Genomic DNA, 24,294 nt, shown 5'->3' with positions numbered 1-24,294 from the left:
TCCTCTCATGCTCTCAGTCTGCACCTCAAGCAACCTGTGCTGACGTCCTCTCCCTCCACCTTCGACGAGAGCACCCCACTGTCCTGTCTCCATCCCTGCTCCCCAAAAACAGTGACACTCGTGCTCCCAAGTAAAAGGGTTTGTCTCTGTTTCCCACCACAGTAATAGTTCACCACTGCCATTTGCTTAGTTTTTTGTTCTGTTTGTCCCCAGCCCTTTTTGCTTCAGGTATTTTTCAGACAGGGTCTCAAGTTTTCCTTTGACTGCAATCCTCCTACCTCTGTCTCCAGCCCAGCTGGAATACAGGTGTGTACCACCATGGATGGCTAGTTTGTTGAGATAGGGTCTCACTAACTTTTTGCCAAGGCTGGCCTCAAACCATGATCCTCCTGATCTGTACCTCCCAAGTAAGCTGAGAATACAGAAATAACCCATTTATTCGGCTCTTGGTGTGCACCCTAATTCTTTCAAGAGCTCTATGGAGCAGGTATTAAAGATAAGTTTATGACTTGCCTAAAATCACACTTTGTTAAGGGTACAAAGATTGGCATATAGGTACACCTGCCTCTAAAACTTTAGATAAACCCAGATTAGCTAGCATTTCCTGGACACTCCAGCTTTTTTTTTTTTCAGACAGGGTCTTGTACTATGCAGCCCAGGCTGGCCTCAAACTCGAGACCCTACTGCCTCAGCCTCCTGAGTGCTAGAATTACGATACTATTTTTTAAAAAGTTAAAAATTCCAATGAAGTCCGGTTGAGACCTGCTGCACTGTGCTGCTCACATGCCTGCCACCTGGAGACAGGCCCCACGGGGGCCATGACTGTGGTCCCCTGCTCCTGGCTGGCACCCCATCCCCTCCGCACCTCCTTCTATAAATAGCCCTCAGCTCCCTGGCTGCCAAGCTGTTACAGCAAGAGTTTCCATGAGGTCAGCTTCCCAGAGCGGCCTACAAGCACCCAACACCCATGCTCACCTCTCCTGGGGTCCTGGGGTCTGCTCGCCCCTGCCAGGCGCTGTCCCGGTTACTGTGCCTCCGGCGGGCAGGAGGAGTTGGCACCTGGACAGAGGCCTGAGACGGGGCCTTCCCTAGGCTCTGGGCCCCACGTTCTGGAGCTTGACTCAAGGAAGAGATGGTGGTGGGCTCCCCTTTGGGCTTCGGAGGGGCAAACCTCTTCCTGTTGAAAGGCTTAATTGGCTGGGGGCCCAAGGAGGGCATGAGCTGGTCAGGGGCAGGAGGCACCCCCTCGCCTCCAGCCTCGACGGGCCCCTTGGTTGAGGGGCTCTGTGCAGGTGCCCTGGCCCTTGGGGGCAGGGACTCATCCTCCCGCTGCGGCCTGGCTGCCTGGGTGCTCTCCACGTACATGTCCTTCAGGGAGAAATGGACCTTGGGGTCTGAGTCTGGGCCGGAGGCTGGGGCTGAGGCATGGGTGGCAGCGGGGACACCCTGGGTCTTGTCTTGCGTGTCCACGGCAGATGCTGGCTTCCTGGGACTCTCTGTTCTTGAAGCCCCAGGCCCCCGTGCTGCCCTGCCTCTGGGCTGGGCCTGGATCTGCTGTGTGTCCCCAGGCTCTTGTGTCCCACGGGAATCAGGCTTGTCTGGACTGGGGACACAGTTTTCTGAGGAGCGCTGGCTTCGGGCTGCCTTTTCTAACTCTGGCTTCCGCACACCTGGCTTAGCTTCTTCATCTTTCCTTTTCTTCTTTGCCCCAGATTCCTTTTGGGGGGCCCTCTGAGGCCCCAGCTCCATGGCCTCACAGATGTATGTCAGCAAGCCGTGCTCCCCGTCCTCTCCATTCTCGGGAGCAGCCTCCCCATTGGTGGGTGCCTCTCCAGGAGCAAAACTGTTGATCAGACCCAAACCTGGGTGCTGGGCAGCCTCCGTCTCCCCTTCCTGCCAAGCAGCCTCGGTCCCCTCCTCGGCCTCCCTAGCCGGGATTAAGGGCACCGGCACCTGGGCCCCGCTCAGCCGCCGCTTGCGCTGGAAGCGGTCGGGGCTGAGCTTGCGCCTCGGGTCGGGCTCCCCCGCAGCCTCCTTCCCCTGCTTCCAGCTCTGCTCGATCTCCCGCATCTTGGCTGCAGCCTTACGCTTCAACTTGGCGAACCAGCGCTGGTGGATCTTGTACTCCGTCATGGTGCCCACCTCCAGCACCCCCGAGCAGGACACAATGCCCTTGGTGTTGCGAGCAGAGGCCTGGTAAATGGCAGCATCTTCTTCGCGACACCTGAAGGAAGGAGCACCAGAGCCTTTCAAAGCCAAGCACACCCCCGCCCCATCCAAGTCCTGCCTGGTCCCCATCCCACCTTAGATGTCACTGCGTCCTCCGTTACACTTGAGGAAACTGAGGCACAGGAGGGTGGCAGCTGACCAAGGTTCACGCTGTCCCGGGAGGGATTAGATGTAGGGCTCAGAAGAGCTCCCTTCAGAAGCAGGTGACCAGCACGGCCGCTTGTGAAGTAATGGTGACACGGTTGCTTTTTTTGGCAGCCGACCTCATGGAAAATGCTTCCGTGTGTCAGGACCTACTGGGTTGCACTCAGCTCAAGGCTGTCGGGAGTACTCACTCCCAGCCTGGCCTAAGGAGGCCCCGGATGCCGGCAGGGAGGCAGCTCCCCAGGTGGTCAGCTCGGCAGCAGAACCCTGGCCTCTCACTGCAGATGGTACCCTGCATCTCCACCCAGCGGCTCCATGTCTGGGGACAGGGAGCAGAACAGGCCTCTCCCTCACCTGTACAGCTGCAGGGTGTGACGCTTGCCCTGATGAGTGATCTCATATTTTGGCAAGCCACAGTAGCGGTCCAGTTCTATGTCGTCCTTGTACCAGGTCACCTCTGGCTCCGGGTATCCTGGGAAGGAAGAGGGTTGGGTTACAGTAAGGTGAGTTCCAAAACAGAGCGAAGAGTCCTAGGCTTTCCCAGAGCACCTAAAAAGACGACAGGACCACCTTTCCCAGGCCCCTGGGTGGCTTGGCTTATTTCCAGAAACTAGAACCTGTCACAGTGCGACACATTTCCCCTTCCAGCTGGAAGGAAAATAGGGAGGAGAAATAGGGAAGTGAAGAATTTGCGCCAATTGTTGACTGGCAGTAACAAGTGTCCTTTTTACAGTGGCCACTCTGCGCGCCCAACTGTAGTAAGGCGTCCTCCTCAAACCCCATCCTGCACCCCTGCCAGGAGCCTGTCTTCTTCGTCTCAAGGTCCTAGCCGTACTACGTGACAACACAGCTAAAATGTCCATCTGTCCATCCATCCGTTCACTCAGGATCCATCTATTCAGCCATTCATACCTACCACCTACCCAACCATTTCAGGGAGTCCAACTGAAGTATCTATTCAGCCCCTCTTCTCAGGGGACGCCCAGCCCAACCATGAGGAAGGCCTGTGACAGCTACTGTCACAGACATGTCCCTGGCCTCCCTGGCACAGCTGAATGGCCACAAATGGGCACTAACGCAGTCCACCTGGCTAGGGAATTAGGACCACGAGCCAGCTTTTACCATCGGGTCTGGAAACCTCGTTTCGAAGGGGCAGACAGCTCTTTCCACGGCACGGACTGAGCAGTGACAGATTAAGAAGCAAAACTGAGGCTCAGGACTGAGTTGGAGCTGCGAGGCAGATGCTTCCGGTCCTTGCCTGAGCTCAGCTACATCCTCTGGTCCGTTCCATGAGGAGCCCCTCCAGCCTTTCCAACAAGGTCTTTCATTTCCTGAGCTGACTCCACCTGACTCACATCACTTGCTAGAAGTCAAGTGCACTCAAGCAAGTAAGCCCAGCTCAGGGGTCGGGGACCTGCTGGACGGTAGCCATTAGACCTGCCCACCAGGGAGCAGTGCGCCTGGCATCGTGCCTGTGGGAAACCTCACTCCCGTCCACAGCCATCCCTCACTGCATCCTGTCCCTCTCCAACAAGTGTCATCAAACTTTTCCCCTTTTTTACTCCATTCCCATCAGCACACAAGTCTGCTGCACTGCTGCCCTTCCTTAAAAAGACCCTCCTTTGGCTTCACACCCTCCTCCAGCTCCTGCCCATTTCTCTGCTCAGTTCTCCACAGAAAAAGTTCTTTATGCTGAGGCTGAGGCAGGAAGAAGACAAGTTTGAAGCTAGCCTAGATTACACAGTAAGACCCTGTCTCAAAAAAAAAGACCAGGTGCAGTTGCTCATGTCTGTAATCCCAGCTACTCAGAAGGTGGAAATTGGGAGGATTGTGGTTTGAGGCCAGCCTGCAAACAGTTAGTGAGACCCCATCTCAACCAATCAGCAAGGCATGGTGGCTCACACCTGTGACCCCAGCTACACAGGAAGCATAGGTAGGAAGACAACCATCTCCTTCAGGTTCAGGCAAAAACGGGAGACCCTATCTGAAAAATAACTCAGGCAAAAGGGGCGGGGGAGGGGCAAGGCTCAAGCAGTAGAGCAACTGCTTAGAAAGCATGAGGCCCTGAGTTCAAACTCCAGCATCACCAAAAATGAAAAAGCAAGAAAAATTATTTAGACGAGTCATTTGTCTTTACTCACTATCTTTATTTCCTCTCCCCTACCAGACTTTCGCACCCACCGCTGCCCCAGAATTGCCCTTGTCATGGTCACCTGTGACTTGTACACTGCTGAACCTGGTGGTCAGTTCTTACGTCTCATCTACCCAGTCAGTGAGTAATAAGGACCCCACTTCCTGAAGCCTTTTGCTCCCCTCCTTCTGGCCACTTACTAATCCCTTTCATGGTCCCCGGACTCAGGGCTCAGAACCAGTTTCCATTCTAACTCACAACCCGGTGATCGAATCCTGTCCTGTGTGCTCACAGCTCCTGGATTCCCATCTCCAGCCAGACCTCCCCTGTGAACTGACTGAGTGTCATGTCTGCACTTGAAGGTCTAACAGCCAGCAAACCCAGCAGGTCCCAAGCCTGACTCCTAGTCCTCTTCGAGCCTGTCCCTTGGTTCCCGCCAACCTGGAGGGGACCCTTCAGCCCTTTTGCTTTCTCACACCACTCCATCAACAGCGAGAATGGTCCTCCCTTCCACTCGCACTTGGATTTCTGTGATAATCTTCCCTGTCCTCGATGCATCCATCTGTCTCTCTTCCACCCATTCTTGGCACAAAAGCCGGAGTGGATCTTCTGCTCAAAACGCCCCAAAAGCTCCCATCTCACTTGGGCCTCACAAACTGGGCCCTATTACCATATTGGCCTCATTTCCTGTCTCTCTTCCTCCCTCCCTGCAACCCAGCCACAGTCCTGCTGCCTCACCTCCAACACACCATGGGTCTCCGTTCCTAAGTCACCTCAAAGAGGCCTCCCCCCCACCCAGGGCGAAACACCAGCTCTCTCTCCTGGACACTTCTGATTGCTCCTGAAAGCTTATTTTCTTCCTAGGACACATTGCTGCCTGACGCAAGTCTGTTAGTTCATCTGCATCTCTGTCCTGTCCCGTCCGCCCCACCCCCACTGTGGAGTGTCACCTCTGCGAGGGCAGGGACTTATCTGTGCGGTTCACTGCTGTGTCCCCAGTTCCTAGAATAGTGCCTGGTATGGAAGCAATGCTCATTAAATATTTATAGAAGAATACACAGCAATTTGCAGAGAGAGAGAGCTCAGGGGGCAGAGGAGGGGCCATCACCTCAGCTGGGGACGTGGGGGAGGCCTTTGCAGTGAGTGGCACTGGACTGGACTTAAAGGAGGAGCAGAATTTCAGAAAATGGGGGTTCTGTACCCCCTGCTCTAGCACCCCTGCCCTCCCCACTAATCACAACTTCCTGTCTGCCTGTCCTGCTGGACTCAGGTCCCCTGTGGACAGGAGTCAGCGTGCCCACTGCTACATCTCTGCCACCTCACACAGTAGTTACTTAATAAAGACCTGCGGATGGCAAACAAGTGAGAGGATGAGTGAACAAACAAGGGTGGACGGGAAGGGCACGGCTGCCAAACGAGCTGCCTCTGTGCGGTGTGAGGGAAAACAAGGGCATGCTGGGAAATGTGAGCAGGGGCAGGGGTGAGGGAGGCTGCAGCTGGTTGGGCCAGGAACAGCTCTGGGCAGCCCTGGCTGTAAAGTGAGCCCCATGTTTCCACTTTGAGCTAAATCCCTGGTTACATCACTGTGCCTGTGGCCAGGGCCAGCACAGGTGTCCTCACTGCCCTGCAGGGTGACCTCATCCCTGCAAGCGCCCAGCTCAGGGCCTCCCTGCCCCATGATGTACCCAGGACGGCCTTGGCCTTCAGGGCATCTGAGTTCAGGTAGGCTGGGGTGAAGGGACAGGGGTGGGGCAAGGAGAGGGAATGGAGTTGACTGCATAGGCCAAGGCCTGGTCCCCCGACATGCAAACTACATTTGAAAACACAAAAGCAGGAGGGTGTGTGCCCATGCGTATGTGTGCGCGCGCGTGCGTGCGCACACTTGGCTCTGGCCAGGAGCTCCGGGTGGTACTTGAACCTGTAGCCTTCCCTCTGCCCCTTCACACCTCATGGTCTCTGTTTTGCAGCCAGCAGGCTTGACTGGAGAGCCCAGCGCACAGGAACTCGTCCCAACCATTCCTGGCTTGGAGAAACTCAGGAGGAGAGGGAGCAGGGCAGGGGGGGAAAGAGAGGGAGAAGATGAAGAAGAAAAAGGAGGAGCAAGAGGAGGAGAACTGAAAATTTGGGGTAGAAGAACTTTCAAACACAGAATTGCATTTGACCTCAGAACAACCCTGAGCAAAAGCATGCTGGCATCTGCTGAGGACATGCTGTGTGCGAGACTGAGCGAACACTTGTCGTGTGTTACTCATCTAAGGTTGCAGGAGTCCTCCAGGGACACACTGTGACGGGCCTACAGTTTAAGGAAGAGGAAATCAAGGCTCCTGCCCGATGAGGTCACCAAGCTCCTAAGTAGAACCCCAAGCCCTCTGCAATAACCCGGCAGGTGTCATCCCTCCACAAAAGGACAATGAGGTGCAGAGGAGCTGAGTAACACTCGGAGTGTCATGGGTGGCACGTGACATAGCCCAAGGTTTCCTTTCCCTTTCTCCAGTGTGCTTTCCAGTTGGGGTTCTGAGGTTGATGTAGGAGTTTTTGCTCCCAGAAGTTACCACATTAGACTTACTCCTCTAAAAAAAGATTCCTGCAGGAACTCAGTCCTTTCTACGGGCTCAGTCCCTTGGTCCACCCTGCTAGTGCTAGTGCTTCGTCCCCCACCCCAGCACCCGTATGGGCACACACCCAGCAACACAGAGTGCACGACAGAGTGCACTTTCAGGGATGGACAAACTCGAGGAGGACAGTAGCTCTTGAGCTGAGGGGCCAGCCAAGGCCCTGGTCCACCCACCTGCCCACTAAGTGGGAGGAGCCCTGGGCAATGCATCCCTTCTCCACGCTGGCAAGGACCCCCAGCCGGGTCCCTAACCTGGACTAGGTTCTGACCACCAGGAAGGCATCACCTGTGCCTGGCAGGGCCCTGGTGCCAGGGCTGATGTATCCCAGCTTTGTTTAGGGAATGCTGGTGGCAGGACACAGGAGGAGAGGCACGTGCCGTCTCCACAGTATCCAACAGGGCCAGCCACCACCTCTCCAGGCTGGGGACGCCCAGTTTCTAGTCCTGTTTCCTTAGTTCTTGGAGCCCTCCGCGTCCCCTCTCCCTGCCCTGCCCCCCTTCCACACTGTCCACATTTCCTCCTCACTAGTTGGCATCTCAGAAAACGTGCTCCTAATCTGTGACACAAGCTCAGGTAACCTGTGGGGCTGAGGGAAGGCGGGGCAGGAACAAGCATGGACTAAGGTGTGGCCACAGAGACACAGGCCCTGGAAGTCACTCGGTGTCACGTGGTAAGGGCTCCTGAACAGTAGCCACAGACATCGTGAGGCCTGGACGTACAGGTTTGCTGTTCTGCGTTGGGCTTGAAACAGGAAAACCTTTTTCCCGCAATGACACTGGGAGGATTCATCAAAGTGTCCTACGATCTTATGTGACTGACCCCTCCAAGTCTCTCAGTAGTTGATGGCTTCAAAGGACAGCTGCTGTGACTGCAGTGCCTGAGCCACAGCTGAGACACACGGTGTGGAAAGAGGAGACGCTGCTGCTTTTGTCACCGACACCATCAGGACCACCCTGGTCACCTGGCACATTCTTAGCACAGCCCCGAGAGGCATGGCGTGTCAGGGTGTGCCCGGTCCTGGCTGACAGAGAGGTGTGTGGACAGGACAGTGTGCCATGGAGGTGGAGCGCTGGAGATCACCTGCCAGAGGCCAGCCTCGCAGCTGGACCAGTGACAAGGAGGAGGGTGTGCCAAGCCAAGATGGCAGAATGGACGAGCCATCTATGAGCACAGCCTCCACTGAACCAAAACACAAAACCAGAAGGATGGAGAGGCCAGGCAAGGGCAGGCAGAGACGGACTTAGCACACTCACGACAGCTCGGCCCTACGCCAGCAGAGGGGAGCACGGAGAAGCCCTCCAGGACGCGAGGCTGGCAGCCAGGTGCCTCTGGCACTGGGGCGGAAGGGGAGGGAGGAAAGGTCACAAGGGACTTACAGAATAGATGCTGGCAATGGTGGTCCACCTGTAGTCCTAGCTCTCCGGCCGAGGCTGGAGGATCCTGAGGTCAAGGCCAGCCTGGGCTGTAGAGTTTTTTGACTGTCTCAAAAAAACAAAACCAAACCAGCTGATCTCTGGGCTCCGTAAGCTACTGCTGCATGGCCCCGCAGGGCTGCCTCCTCCCTCTGGCCAAGACGGAGCTGGTCAACTGGGAAGGTAAACCTTTGCTTGTTAACTGAAGAAAGCAGTGGCTGAGCGCCACCAGCATGGGAAACAGAAAACTGTAAAGACCACGCATTATAAAACACGTCCATGCTGCTGAGAGCACACCCAACACTCTAGCTGCACAACTCCCAGGAAGCCTCTCTCTAGGAACCCAGCCAGTCCAGGAAGGAGCTAGAGAAGTGCCACTGGCAGTTTCCAACCTGACTACCCAGGTCCCCCTAGAGTGACCATCCAAGTCTTCAGACCTATCCTGCTTGCTCGGGACTTTCAGTCAGCTTTTTAGTCTCGTTCTTCCTTCTCCTCCTTCCTTCTTTTTCCCCTTTCTCCTCCTCCTCCCCTTCTTCTCTTCCTCATTCTTTCTTTTCTCTTTTCTCCTTCTCCCCTTCCCTTCTTCCCTTCCTCCCTCCCTTCCTTTCTTCCTTTTCTTCCCCCTTTCTCCTCCTCCTCCCCTCCTTGTCTTCCTCTTTCTTTTCTCCTTCTCTTCCTTCTTTCCTTCCTTCTCTTCCTTCCTTGCTTCTCTCCCTCCCTCCCTTCCTCCCTCCCTCCCTCCCTCCTTCCCTCTCTCCTTCCTTCCTTTTCTTTTCTTAGGCTCTCTCTATGTAGCCCAGCTTGGCCTCAAACTCAGTCCTCCTGCCTCAGCCCCCAGAATGCTGGGATTACAGACATGTGCCACCATGCCTAGCTTAGTTTCCTAATCATTACTTGACAGCCAAAGATTCCAAGAAGCTTAATCTTCTTGTAATTGAAGATTAATGACAAAATAAAATCAAACAGAAAAAAAGCAAACTGATAGAAATACACTATGCAAGAAAAAAGAAGCCTTCAGAAAACTATCACTAGTGCTCAGGAGCTAAAGAAATCACACTTGTGAAAAGGCAGGGAGCTGTGAAGACGATGAGAGAGCCCTAGGAGTTACAATTTTACTGGAAGAACTGAAAGACAAAACTGCAGACGCCTCCCAGGAGGTAGAGGAAAAAAGAGAAATGATGGAAAGGAGAAGAAAATAAGAGGTGTAGGTGTGGTGGGGCACTCCTGTAATCCCAGTACTTAGGAAACTGAAGTGGGAGAATCACATCTTTGATGCTATCCTGGGCTACCTAGTGAGTTCCTGTCTCAAAAAGAAAAAAAAAAATTCCAAATTTCTCAGAATTAAAAGCTCTCAGTTTCTGACTAAAAACATCTGATCATGCCCCAGGATGAAGAAAGTCACATCAAAATGCAGTGGCAAGAAATATCAGTGCGCTCTTAGAAGCTTCCAGAGGGAAAAGTCAGATGCAAAGGTTAGGACCGAACTGTCTTCTCACTCAGAAGCCTGGAAGCAAAAACCAGAGCAATGCCTTCAAAATTCTGAAGGAAATTATTTTCAACTTAGCAACTTGGCATTCTATACCCAGCAAAACTGCCCACCAAGTGGAAAGCAGACACGGCAAGTCTAACATTGACTCCTGGGTGCTCGTTCTGGAAAGCTCCCAAAACAAGAATGTAAGTCAAAGAGCAGAGAAGTGTTCAGTACTAAAGATCTATCACCAGAGGGAGAGGAAGAGAGACGCCAGGGAGACAGTTGTGTGTGACACAGGGAGCAAAGTCACACTGGAGTGCACGGACTTCAAGGGGAGACAGGCCCAGAGCTTGCCCCACAATGTCCTCCGCTGGCTGTTGTCAGGACCTGACAAAAGTCCTGGAGGCAGTGCCTCAAGAAAGCAAGAAGAAAAGCCAAGAAAAGGAAGAGAGCTGGAGGAGTGGCTCAAGAGATAGAGAGCCACCTAGCAAGTGTGAAACTCTTGAGTTCAAATCCCAGTGCCACCAAAAAAAAAAAGGAAGAAAAAGGACATGCGATCCAGGAGGGTGAATCAAACCTAGGAGAAAGGAGAAAGGTGAAGGGAATATCTAGGATAAGAGCTGCTTATCAGGCTAGGGCTTTTATTAGTTCAGGTAGAAGAAGAATCGAGTCCTCTAGAGGAATGTCTCTAAGGAAAGTGACAGCTGAGGGCACTGACCTGGAGAACACTATGTTAAGAGGCTAAAGAAAGCTTAAGGAAAGTTAGCAGCTGGGCATGGTGGTACATGCCTGTAATCCCAGCTACTTGTGAGGCAACGTCAGGAGGATCGCTTGAACCCAGGAGTTCCAGATGTTTCTCTCCTCACACACACAAATCAGCAGTACCAAAAACTAAAGAAATGAGGCCTGGAGGTATGGTTCAAGTGGCAGAGCACCTGCTCACTACTGGAAAAAACAAAAAAAAAAAAGAAGGCAAGAGCAAAAAGTGAAGAAAATAACCTTCGGGAAAACAGAAGAAATATACTCGAACACAGCCCGAGTGTAACACAGCGTGCTAACCGTGTGATCACATCACACATAGTACACGTCCTGCAGCAAACACAGGGCTACTGCATACCACTGTATATACGACTTAATTCTACACTGTTCCTTTGTGAACAATTTCATGTAGCCATCACGGGCAAACAGTAAGCGCTTGTTTGCTTGCTTGCTTTTGGTCCTGGATGTGGAGCCCAGAGCCCCGCAGGTGCTAAGCAAGGACTGTGCCACTGAGTCACACACACCCTGTCCCAGTAAATACTGACTTAAGCCAAAATTATGATGGAGAAGCCAAGTGGAGAAAAAGCGAGAGAATGTCGGTACAAGAGCGTGAATTCCTCACCGACCATCACAGAGAACCTGCAAAAGCGCAGCCTCAGAGGCAAGGAGCCACCGTTCCTCAGCAGGAGGGAAGGTGGATGGGCAGGCGACATGGCTGCAAGTGGACAGCAGAGCCGGGAAGACCGCGAGTAGAGAGGTGAGCGGCTGGGTTTGCATTAATGCCTTTTAGTATAATCTGAAGTCTTAAACTACGTGCCTGTGTTGATTTGATGAATTAAAATTCAATTTTCCTTAAAAAGAAGAATTAAGGACAATCTAAATAGAGAAAATGCAAGAAAGTATGCAGAGAGGAAAGCACTGGGTTTTTCTAGGAAGCCACTGGTGCCACAGACACAGGAGAGGTGGGTGGAGATACTGCAAGGCAGAAGCAGAAGGTCCTCCTCCCAGTCACGCAGACTGGTGCAGGTCACCTAACAGCTGCCAGCTCCCCCTCTGCAAAACTGGACTAACAATTGCACTTACGTCACAGGGTCGCCTAAGTTTCAACCACAAACAGACAAAGCCGTGAAATGCACCCTGCTGGACCAAGGCAAAGCACCGGGGCGTGGCTCAAGTGGCAGAGCTTTCTAGCACGTCCAAGGCCCTGAGTTCAAAGGTAAGGGATGCAGGGTGCCTCGGCCTCCCTCTGGCAGGTCATTCTCAGCCTGGCATCGGAGGGTTCTGGGTGGGGGGACAGCTGTCCATGGAGACCCAATTCCAGAGAAGCTATGCAGCTGGGTAGGGTAGACGAATCCCCAGAGCCAGGGTGTCACAGCTGGTGACACCCCTGCCCTTGACTAACCAAAAATGGGTTCTAGAGGAAGCGGGGACCTGGGACCCTTGAACAGGTGGCTGTGCAGCTGGGTGGGGTAGGCAGGCACCTATGGGGGTGGGTGTCTTGCAGGCCTTGGGGCAGGTCAGGGTGGCACACAGGGACTGTGCAGAGCTATTGCATGGGACGGGAATCAGCTTCCCAGCATGCCCAGCTTGCATCCTTCCTGTCCCTGAGGTGTCACCCCATCTGCTATTCAACCCAAAGGCTGCTTCAAGTCCCACCATGGAGCCCAGCGACATGCCAGTGACTGTAGCCATTCCTAATGCCTGCCTGGTGCTCACTACAGGCCAGGCAAATTCCAGATGCTCCGTGTGCATTCCTTCACTCATCTCACCGCGCTATGGTGCTCGCACGATTATCTGCACTTTAGACAGGAGGCAGCAGAAAGGTTGTACGAACTGCTCTCCGTCACCTGCTGGAAAGGAGCTGGGACAGGATTCCCAGCCAGGCAGCCTGCCTCCGGGACTGTACTGTCACCACACATCACTGCCTTTCATGCTTGACCTTCCCAAGCCACAGACCGTTCATCTGTAAAATGGAATGCTTAGCTGGGCACCACGCCTCACGCCTGTAATCCTAGCTACTGACGAGGCAGAGATCAGGAGGCTCGAGGTTCAAAGCCAGCCCCAGCAAATAGTTCATGAGACCCTATCTCTAAAAAAAACCCATCATAAAAAAAGGGCTGGTGTGGCTCAAAGGTGAAGGCCCTGAGTTCAAACCCCAGTACAGGAAAAAAAAAAAAAAAAGGAACATTGGGGAGGTGGCCTGGAAGATCAATTCAGCAGTCACGTGAGCACTGAGGGAAGCCGGTTGTGAAAGAGAACAGCAGGGTGGATTTGTGACTCCAAAAGAGGAGAAATGGATGCCCACCCGCACAGGGAAGTTAAACTGAAGCACAGTTTTAGACACAGCCCCCCCACCCCACCTCACCCGCCCCGGACCCTGCTCTGTACAGAGGTCCTGACGTGGAGCCCACAGATGGCCACATTACCTGTGACGATGCACGTGAACCTGGCGTCACTGTCCTCGGACACAGCCCGGGACTTGAGTGTGGTCTCGAATAGCGGCTGTGTCTCCTCCGTTAGCTGAGCAATGATGGAGCAGAAGGTACTCCTAGAGGAGGCAAAGAGCTGTTCAGAGCAGCCCTCCCCACGGGGCCCCCTGCAGCCTGGCCTCGCCTCATCTGAGCCCAGAGCCCCGCACCCGGGCAAGTCCTTCTTCAAGGGAGTCTGGGCCTCGCAGCCAGGGACGGGGGAGGGATGTACCAACGGGTTGAACGGGACCTTGACCCAGCAGGCTCCTGAGCATGCCAGACTACTGACTCAGGTGTCCCCACACATATCTTAAGGGGGCCTGGCTCACCCTCCACCTTTCATCTCCAGGGAAGCTGGTGCATGGGGGGAGACACACACCTGAGGCCTCAGAGGGGGGCCCCAGCATAACAGAGCCCCATTCATGCCAAGGAGGGAAAAGCCAGACAACCCTCAAGGATTCAGGGGTCCTGAGAGCACAAGAGCCCCTGCTAGAGCTGGGCTCAGAGGAGAAGCTGCGTTTGTGAGCACAGACGCCTAGTGCGCAAAGACTGAGCTGCCCAACGCCGGGGCCCAGACCCAAAAGTGGACGTTAATTCATGGGGTATCAGAAAAGAGACACTCAGAGGAATTCTGATCCCAAACAGGGCTACAGACCAGCCCTGGAGAGCCAGCTGTGGCTTCCCCGCTATATTGGTGGTTACCACACGATGACGTGAAAACGGGCTGGCAGCTCCAGGACCAACCAGCAGGACTGCCACGCCACAAACAAATGACTCCTGCAAAAGCCAGGACTCTCAGTTCCCTTGTGACAGTCCATCCAGAGTTCAGGAGCTTCTGTGGGCCATCCCGAACTCACCAACTCTCCTTAGGGCCCACAGTTCACTCCTTCCTGAGCACAGGAAGCAAAGCACCTGTGCCAAACCCTGGCAATGGGCCAGCAGGGGGACAGAGCGGTCCCAGGTGTGAAGCATAACCACATAGCCAGGTTGTGGGGTGCACAAGCCGTGCCCAGCCCTCTCCCCACTCCCTGGGCACACACCCTTTGTGAGCAGCAGGGAAGACTGTGACGGGGGAAAGTGAACAGAAGCAGGAAGAACTGTGGAGAAAGACAAGTTCAAAGTTGCCTTTCTGTGGGTTTCAGAGGAAAGGGTCACACTCAAGGGCAACGCTCATCTGTCCATGGAGTGAGCGTCCGCCCGTGTGCAAGCCCCACACACTTTGTAGGGAGGAGCTCCATGGATCTCTTCGGTGAGATTTATTCTGGCCTTGAATTTGGGGAGAAAGTTTCCATCCCAGGAAGAACGTCTGGGGTGAAGAGAGACTTCTGGATTGATGGGGGCCTGGCTGTGGCTTCTGCACAGGAATGCAGGTGCTGAGGGATTCAGGGAGTCACCAGGTGTCCTCCCCTTGAGGTGGAGCCTCTCTCACACCTGAGCCCTGGGCTGGGCCTGCAGGTGGACCCATTCGCTAACACTGCCTGCAACACCCAGTCTTTGAGAACCACCTTGTCCAAAAAGCTTCTTTTCCTTCCCTTCTAAGTCACTCAGCAACAGATTGTCCTTTGAGACACAGGCTGTCACCTCCCTCAACACTCAGGAAATGTAACATCTGAAAGTGCTTCTTCCTCTCTTTTTTTTTTTTTTTTTTTTGCAGCTAGGATCTCCCTGAGCTGCCCAGGCTGACCTAGAAGTTGTGATTGTCCTGCCTCAGCCTTCAGAGCAGCTGGCTGAATTACGGGCTTGAAAATATTCCTTGCTGCTACGGTACTAGTGAGAACCTCTGACTTTGGGGAAAACCAAGTCTCAACCACACTTTCTAGAAACTTCCAGGCCAAGCACAAACCAACTTCTATGATTCCACAACTAATTCAAAACATCCATAACTCGTGTCCTCCCTACCTAATTTGGATCCTTGTTGCCACAGCTTTCTGTCCCTGTCTTCCAACCACCCAGATGTGGGATGGACTCCAGGTGTGCCCCTTCCGGTCCCCTAGGAAGCACATCTGGAGTCCAGGCACACCTGGAAAAGGTCTTTCCAACCCTGACCCCTCCGAGCCCTTCCAACCCCATGGGGTATCATGGACCAATCGTGAACCAGAACTGCTGGTTTTCGTGGTGGTCAAAGGAACCTAACCTCGCCATTCGATTTGGGGCTCCCCTTGCTTTGAGTGAACTCCCCGTGTCTCTTCAGCACTTCTACACCCCACTTTGAATTAGTTGGAGTATCTTCGTCTCTTCCACCTGTAGCCTCCCAGAAGGAAGTTTCCTTGCTGCTCAGCCCATGCCTGTGGCAGGAGCTAAGCACGCCTGTAGACGTGACCAGCGAGCTAGAAACCAGCCAGTTATTTGAAAACCTTCCTCTGTGTGAAGAAGAAACTGTAGTCCACTCTCCCCAAATCTACCAGAATCTGGGACAGGACCCAGGTGGTGGGACATAGCCAGGACATGTTCCCACTTTGATGGTGACAGTCAGTTCAGCCAGGGCTAGAGAGCTGTTCCCAGCCTGGGAGGCAAGAGGACAGTCTTTCAGCCAGCAAACCTTGACCACGGGCTGCCGAGCCCTCGCCCTGGTTCCACAGCAGACCCAGAGGACAAGCTAATGCAGGAGGTCAGGTCCCCTGATCTCACAGCAATGAGTCTGCGGGGGTGGAGAGCAGTCAAAGGCAAGGAAAGTTCAGAGGACCAAAAGTTCAACTTAAGGAATGACAGAAACGAAAGGAAAAGGCCATAGTCACGATTACAAGATGGATGGACAGGTGTCCACTGAATGCGTGAACACCTAGGAGGGGGAAGAGGTGAGACACAGGGCTGGTGGCTCCTGTTCTGTTGCCATGGTGTCCATTCCAAGGCCACAGAGATGTCACTGCAGGCATCTCAGGCCCCTCTCAAATGGCCCATGCAAGCATCAACTCTGGTCCCTGTGACACCCATGCTTACATGCTCCCCCGCCACCCGCCAGCCCTCCCCACCCCATGCAGGCTGATTAGTGCACGAGCAGTCACCCAGTGGCCCCTCGAGGCCCAGACCCAAGAGAAAGCAGTCAGAGAAATGTAATCCAAGGTGCGTTTACCTTCCAGGGCTGGGGTGAGGCAGCCGGCTGCTTGATAAGCTAAGCAAGAAACAGCAAATGGAACCGTTAGGCCGGAAAGCAAGGAGGAGGAGGAGGAGGAGGTGAGATCAACAGTCACAAAGTATTAATCGGCCACCATCTGGGGCTCAGAGGCCTTTCTATTAAAAGGGACCAGCTGTCTTGGTTGGCCTGCTCCAGTGAGCAAGTGGCCTTACCACCGGACACCCATGTATCTGAAAACCAAGAACTCATTAACCCAGGGAATTGGTTAGGCAGAAGGAGGCGTCTGGGGGCTGTGTTTTGAGAAGGATGTGCCTTGGGCACTTGGGTCTCTGTCCCCAAGAGGGAGACTTACACACACCAGCCTGGGGGCAACTCCCGCTTCAACTCTCAGCCTTTGGGGAAAAGAAACAACAGGCATTCCTGGAAATCCCCTGACAGGGGCTGACAGGGCACAGGTGGCCTGGACAACACCCATCATTAATATGTTAAGTTTGGTTAAAGAGCAAGGCAGACCAGCTGGAGAGGGAAGAGGAGGAGAGAAAAGCAGTTAATTTGGCAGGGGCAGCCGCTGGCTCCCTCAGACTAGAGTTGGGGATCAGCCCTGCCGCTAACCAGGACCTACTTAGTCCACCAGGGAGTGAGGATTCACACAGGCTGTCCCTTGGTGGGGCCCTTTGGGATTTCCTAACACCACGATCTCTAATGGGGCCATAGACCTCAGCTCTTTGTGTGATGGCAGGGGCACCCTACACACACTCCCCTGCTTCAGCTCTACCTACCCTGAGCAAAGCTCTCCTTCCTTCATCAGTGGCCCAGTCTGCTCAGTGCCACTGCTGATCTGTATCTCTGGCTGCCAGAAAGCTCGGAGATTCTGTTCCTTTATCACCACAAAACCAAAGTGTCCTTTCCCCAAGTCTGCCTTCCCTTCCAATGCTCCTTGGTTTGTGGACAGGATCTCCCAAACTCCTCAGCTCAGAACCTGCCATCTTGGACTCCTCCTTCTCCACCACCCTCAAATCCAGTTGGTCAACAGTTCTCCGCTTGTCTTTCTCCCTTTCTCGCTCTGATCTGGACTCCCATGGCTCCATATTTCACCACTGTATGGACTACCTTCCTCCTTAACCCCTTCTGCCCCACCCAGCATTTAAGACCCTCTCTGATCTGTGCACAGCCACACTACAACCACAGGTCTCTCTACCTTCCCAACACTGCAGCCACCCCGTCCCTAAGTGTCTTTAAGTGGCAATGACCCAATCAAGGCCTTTACTTCTTTCCTTCCTTCTGCTCAGCTAAATCCTGCCCACCCAGCCTTCAAATCTAGCTTTTTGTAGCTTCTGTGACCCATAGCGAAGTGCTGGGTATACCAATCCCTGTTTATAAACGAAGAGAAAGAGAGAGGGGGAGGAGAGGAGGGAGAGGGAGAGAGGAAGAAGGGAGGGGGACAGAGGAAGAAGCGAGAGGGGAAAGCACTTGGCAGACAGGAAGGGTCCTGCCCCGCCAGAGTGAGCTGCTGCTGCTCAAGAAAAGACAGGAAGAGAGAGGCGCAGGCGCCCAGCTGAAGGCCCTCCTCCAGCCCTCAGGGGCAGCTGTGCTCCTGGCCCCACTGTCCTACTTTCTCCTAGGCCTCATCCTTACATGGCAGTCAGGTCGGAAAGCATCCTGGGCTGCTGGAGGCATCTTGTTTGTCTTCAGAAGACAGAAGACCTGTGGGGCCCTACTCACTGGACCAGAGTGAGGCCCCGGGTCTGACCTGGGCAGGGGAGTTCCCCATTTACTGCCTCTGAAGGGGTCAGAAGTAGAGGCATCAAATGTTGAAGCAGGAAGTCTTTAAAGAGTTTTTCATAAGTTGGGCATGGTGGTGCGTGCCTGTAATCCCTGCACTCAGGAAACTGAGGTAGGAGAAGCACAAGATTGAGAGTTCTTCATGTAACAGTCATTTTGTGAATTCATGGCTGAGGAAGGAAAGATCTCCTCCTAAAATTCCGTAGACAGTTCTGGCATGATGCCTCAGTTTCCCTAAAAACCCCAGACAACCTGCCTGGCCCGAGCAGAACAACAGAGGTTGTTTCAACGCTGTCTGTAGCATCATCAGAGTTGTGCTCTTCTCAGCTCACCTAGACCAGGGCCTCCATGAAATGAGGGGTCAGGAGTGTCCACGAAATCTAGTTAGTTGCAGCTGCTTCCACTTAACTGTGGTCCCTTAACCTCCTGTAGCTTACTCACACCCCACCTCCTACAGGGGTGAGGGTTATGTGATTAAGAGGCTGCCCCTATCTGTGCCTCTGGCCTCCGTGAGCACTGCAAATGTCCTTGAACTAATAATGGACTGGAAGCCCCACCGAGGGCCATGGGGCAGGAGGAGGTGCGTTGTGCCTGTGGACACAGTTTTCGGACCCTAGACCCAGGCTTCTGGGCACAAGTTCCCAGGGGTCCCGTGACAAATATGTCTCAAGAGCTCTGTGACAGATTTGTGTAAAAGTTCCCAAATGAATGGGGATAGAACTTGCCTCTCAATCAGCCCTGGGATAGTCAGGGCTCAGCGGGCAAGGTCCGCAGGGGACCCTCTTCCTCCCTCGTCTCCTGGGCCCTCTCCCCGGCCCCACAGGGAGGCAGGCTGCCTCCTCCAACCCAAGTCAGACCTCGCCAGAGAACTGGGAATGGCGCCCCCTTCTCCCAGTGCAGGGCCGAATTCACACCCTGCTGTGATTGGTCAAAAGTGCTTGTCCCTTGGAACTTTGGGGGAACTGTGGCCAGCTGGCAGGAAGTGAAAAAAACAACGGGACAAAACACAGTCCGAACTCCAAGACTAGAAAACCCTCTCCCTCACTACTCCTGTCCCACGCTTCCAAAAATTTAACAAGAAGAGACTGTTTAAAAGTGTCCCCGCTGAGGCCCAAAGGGGACCCAAGCCAGAATGTCTCTCCCACCTCTACCTCTGCCTCCCTGGCTGTGAGTCCATGAGATGTGTGAGGAAAATGTCTAACGCAGAATTGCTCTGCTGGGGGGCAGCCCTGTGTCCACTCTCCAGTCTCGTTTCTGACAGTTCGGATCCTACGCCCTCCATCCCACCTGCTTCTGAAGCCACCTGCCTTCTCTTCCTCCATTGCTACTCTCTCCAAGAAGGACCCCGCCTCCTTTTTCTTCTTGTTGACAAAGGACAGACACAGGAGGCAAAGCCCAGACAAGCAACTGTGACAAGAGTAAGACAAGTGTGAGGCTTCAGGAAGTCAGCTTTACTAAGACCTAAAATAAATGTCCACGTTTCATTGCAGTGTTCCCCAAGTACCAGTACTTAGTTCTCCTAAGTACTTGTTGTAAGGTTTTTTTTTTTTCCTGGCAGCCCGAGGCCTTGTTGAGTCTGACTCAGTCACTAACACCAGCCCTCAGCTCTGCTCCAGACATGTGACACCATTTGACGAGTTTTATGCAGAAACAGGTTCCGGTTACATTTGAACTTTTCCAACTCCAAGGTCAACAGGACTCAGCCAATCCATGAGGAAGTGTCTAGGACTTTTCCTGAATGTCCTTGGTATCTGTTTTTGTGCTCTTTTTTGTGAGCAGAGAACAAGAGGTCTGTAGACAGTGACTCAGAGGACTAGCTGTTTTCTGTATAACGCACACCGAGCCAAATTCTGGGGCTAAGAAATAACACCTATCCTAATAACCAAACTGTCACATTTCCCTTTGGAAAACAGGCTCAAAAGTGGTGGGAAACTGAGCTGCCCAGAGAGGGCAGGAAGTGTCAGTAACCATGGCGATAATGTGTCCTTGTGTGTCTGTCTGTACGTTTGAGGGCCGGCATGCTTGTCTGTTGTCTAGGTGTCCTTATATCTGTGGGTAGCCTGGCTCCTAACACAAAGCCTGCACATGTCTTGGAAGGTCTGTGAAGGGCTCGTTGGTTCCACCCATCCCTTGGCATCTCAGCCCCTACCCCACCCCCAAAACTGGGCAGGGCAATTGGCTCCCTGGAGCTCCAAGCCCTCAATTCTGGCACCCCAGATAGGGCCAAACCAGCACCTGATGGCCACCCCCAACCTCACCAGCCCAGACACACACAGATCCTGGGACCACTAATGCCCAGAGGAGGCACCTGCATTTGTCACACGGCTTATTTCTTCCTGATGAATGTCTCCCACCGGCAGCTAGGCGGTCCCCCATTTGTGCCCTCCTTGGTCCCCTCCCTCCCCCTGTTGCAGCTGGAGGAATTTCAGCCATTCTGCCTTCCTTATCACTAACTCTGGAATCCAGTCCAGGGAGTAGCTGGTATGGGGTGGGGGAGATAAGGAAAGCCTTGGGGTGGGGGCCCTGCCAAATCTCCCCCAATAGGGCCTTTCTTCTCTGTGGGCCTCCCCTTGCCAGAGGCCCACAGGCCTTGAGGGGTCAGGAGGAGCCACCAAGAGCCATGAAGGCCACCCCCCCACCCCATTCCCTTGGCCTGGCATGTCCGCTCGGGCCTTGGGGTGCAAGCCACACCCGGGCCTCCAGGTCCCATCCGATGGCCTTGTCGTCTGAGCCACCGAGGGCCTCGGGTGCCACTCACCTGGTCTCCGGCCGCACACTGAGCAGGTAGCTGCGACTGGCTGGGCTGGGGGTCCACACTGGCCCGTCCTCCTCGCCGTCACCCCCTGTCCCTGCCCGTGTGCCCAGGCCCCAGCCCTGGCCCAGGGCCCTGCGCGACCCCATGGCGCCTCCAGCCCACTCCAGGCCCCGCTCCTGCCTGCCTGCCTGCCTGCCTGCCTGCCTGCCTGCCTGCCTGCCTGCGGCTGTCGGGCGCCCCTATTTATAGCCCCAGCCGGTCACCTGCTGCTGTCCCTCCCCCGCTGGCCAGGCCCTGCCTGAGGGGCTGGCTCCTCATCAACATGGTCCTGCTGTCTGCAGCTGCGCCCCTTCCAGGTTCCCAGGAGCCCACCTGCTTCCCTGCAGGGCTCCCAGGACAGGCCCCAGGGAACCGGGAGCTTGGGAGGTGACAGTGAGCTGACCCCCTTCCCAGAGGCAGCCCCCTACTGACCTTCACCTGGCCAGCCCTGAGATAAACCCATTAGTGACCTCATTGATAGTATATCTTATGCTCCCCACCTCCCTCCAGTAACTGGCATAGATTAGGGGCTCAATAAATACTTCTAGAATGATCCAGCCTTCTCCTCCCTTCAGCATTCATTTTCCAGTGCCGGAGGGGGAAGTGGACTGAATCCTAAGGCCCAGAAAAGTAATTAAATCATTCAACAATTTCCAGAGCAAGGTGCTAGGCACTGCCTAAGACCTGGAGCTCCACACTGGGAAGGACCACAGCCTCTCCATCCTTCCTTGTCCTAGATCCCTGACTGCATCCAGAAAGTACTTGGACCCAGGTGCTGGGTCTCTGTTCTCCAAGCTGCAGGCACCCGCATCCCCACTCCTTTTGGAGGTGGCTTTCCCCCACTGTGTGGTTCCAATAGCAACGTGGTTCCTGAATCATCCCAAACCTGGCCTCAGCCCACAAGCCTCCAACTCAAGCTCAGCTATTCCTGGTCCCCCATCTTGATCACAGAGTCAAGCTATGCCAACTAAAGTTCTCGGGCAAAACATGAACTAGAACTGGGAAAGCAAGCCGGCAGCAGAGAGGCAGAAAGTGCTATGTGGTGAAGCTGGAATTTTCAGCAGCCATGTTTCATGTGGTGTGGAGGAGGTCAGCCCACAGTGGCACACACAGAAACAGAGGTGAGGTCCTTAAGGTCCTCAAAGCCTTCAGGTGCCGTGTCACCACCATCCCTGAGCTTTGTCTCTGGCCTTCCTGCAGATGGACTGCTTAGATTTCCTTGGAATCTGTATACTAAAAAAGTTCTCCCTTTGCTCAAGGTACTTCAAATTAGGCTTCGGCGGTAGACGAGTCCTAAGCATTTCCCCCAGTGGGTGCAAATCCCTCTCCTGATCACCTGTCCCCGGTCATTCTTGATCCTGGGTCTCTCTGGAGGTTATTTTCAGTCATCTTCAGTGCCATCCTTCAAATATATGACAATCCACTTGAAGTTTTGGCTCACCCCTTTGTCAGTCTAGGGCATATTGCTAGAAGCAGGGGTCACATGATCCACAAGAAGCTTACAGTCTAGCAAGGGAGACCGGGATATGAGCGAGATACAATGCAGGGTAAAACACACAATTACAGCCAGGCACCATGGCCCACGCCTGTAATTCTAGCTATTCAGGCAAATAGTTCGTGAGACCCTAACTTAGAAAAACCCATCACAAAAAAGGGATGGCTGTCAGAGCAGCTCAAGAGGTAAGAGCGCCGGTATAGCAAGCAGGCCCTGAGTTCAAACTCCAGTGCTGAGAGCAAAACAAAACAATTACAGAACTATGCATAGGGGAGCATAAAGAGAAAAGAGTGGCTAGCCCAGTCTGGGGCTTTAGTTATCAGGACAGTTTTGCAAGGAAATAAAGCTTGAGAGGGATTTTGAAAATAGGTGCTCACCAAGTAGACTGTCAAGCATGGAGGGCAGGGGGCACAGAATATTCCAGAATGAAGGAAGAGTGAACGTATGAAAGTATGCCGTCATTCAAGTGTGAGGACCTGGACAAGTGGAGAGCGAGGGCCAGGCACGGACCACAGCCTGACAGCCTTGCCTAGCACACTGGGGGCCAGACCCGCCTTCTAGGCCGCTTCTCATAGGACGGTGTGTTTAACGCAGCTAGTTACCCTGTGAATTTCTTTGGGAAAATGTGTCCCTGCAGAGCTTAGAACAGGGCAGCCTGCAACTAAACGAGCATCTCTCTGAGTCTGGGCATCACACTAGATTTGACTCCTGAGCCTGTGAGTGTCACCATGAACCAGTGCTCATCTAAGTCACCCTCACTCCTCCCCACCAAGTCTTTTTAGGCCAAGAGCTGGTGATGTCTCCTCTGAGTTCATAATCCAGCCAGAGAAGGGACACGTAAAGGGCTGTCTAACAAGGACTAGGTTAGAAGCCTGGAGACCAGTCCTATTCCACTGAGCAGCTGTGTGACCTTGGGCACATGGCTCGCCACCCCTCACTTTAGTTTTCTCCTTTGTAAGGTGTGTATGGGGTAATTCTCTTCACGATTCTGAAGGCCAATGCTGTTTGTTCAGCAAGAGCTTTTTGTTTTTGTTTGGTTAGGTTTTTGTTTGCTTGCTTGATCTTTTCAGACAAGGTCTCGCTGCCCTCCAACTCACTAACCTCCAGCCTCAGCCTCTGGAGCGCTGGGATTACAGCCACGATTCACCACACCTAGCTCTTCAGCAAGTTTTTATTAAGTACTAACTACTCCATGCCAGGGTTCGTGCCAGGTACTGAGGGTACAGAAATGAAAGTGTTATCGTCTCTTCCCTCTAGAACCCCTCAAGCCTGAAGAAAAGATAGAAAGATTAAGGCGATCACCATAATCCTCTGCTGGAGGCTTGGACACAGAGCTGGAAGAGCCCAGGCGAGCATGTGTTCAGGTTCTGGATTAGGAGACAACATGGTACAAGGCAGCCAGAGTTTGCCATTAAATCTGTGTGGTGATAAAGCAGTTAGTGATGCTAGGATCCCTTCTGCCAGCTGTTGGGAACTTCCTGGGACCCTAGAGCATAAACAGGGTGCTTGCAGCAGGAAAATCTTGGGCACAGTGAAGTCTCCCAGGATGCTCTGACCCAGCTACCTCAGCCTCTCACCGAGGTCTGGATGGATTTGAACCTGGATGGTATCTTGACTTAGTTCTATCTTTTCCCCCTTCCTACTCAGCTCTCTCTTCCAATACTAAAATGATTCAAGGGGGACAACCCATCTTCCCTTGAAGCAGTGACTAAGACATATATTGCCAATACTTACCCCAATACTTAGCAGCTGCCAGGACACCACTCCACATTCCTACCCGTCCCGCAGAGCACCTCTGTGTGGTGGGCTGGGCCCCCCCATTCTCCTGGCCTCTCTGATGTCTGTCAATCCTCTGGTAGCAGGTCCCTTGACCTTGTCCTCTCCACCCCCTCTTCCCTTTAGTAACCCAGTCAAATGCCCA

At 53.7% G+C, this 24,294-nt stretch overlaps 1 protein-coding gene across 4 annotated transcripts in view; it reads right to left on the bottom strand.

The window, feature by feature from the left end:
- Nucleotides 1–21,067, bottom strand: part of Alpk3 (alpha kinase 3) — a 37,427-nt gene extending 16,360 nt beyond the window's left edge. The window contains exons 1-5 of one of the 4 annotated variants that reach the window (XM_074061940.1): nt 20,843–21,067; nt 16,300–16,338; nt 13,188–13,309; nt 2,728–2,845; nt 976–2,224 (exon numbers count right to left, since the gene is read on the bottom strand). In XM_074061940.1, coding sequence (XP_073918041.1) covers nt 976–2,224; nt 2,728–2,845; nt 13,188–13,309; nt 16,300–16,338; nt 20,843–20,985 — 1,671 coding nt within the window. In that variant the 5' untranslated portion in view covers nt 20,986–21,067. Of the gene's footprint in view, nt 1–975; nt 2,225–2,727; nt 2,846–3,296; nt 3,430–5,242; nt 5,393–13,187; nt 13,310–16,299; nt 16,339–20,842 lie in introns of those variants that run through there. The other 3 variants (XM_074061941.1, XM_074061942.1, XM_074061943.1) reach the window with 3 other exon arrangements.
- Between the last annotated feature and the right edge of the window lie 3,227 nt (nt 21,068–24,294).

The sequence above is a fragment of the Castor canadensis genome, chromosome 19 (assembly GCF_047511655.1).
Source record: "Castor canadensis chromosome 19, mCasCan1.hap1v2, whole genome shotgun sequence".
Classification (NCBI taxonomy): Eukaryota; Metazoa; Chordata; class Mammalia; order Rodentia; family Castoridae; genus Castor; species Castor canadensis.
This window is presented reverse-complemented; position numbering and strand designations above follow the sequence as displayed.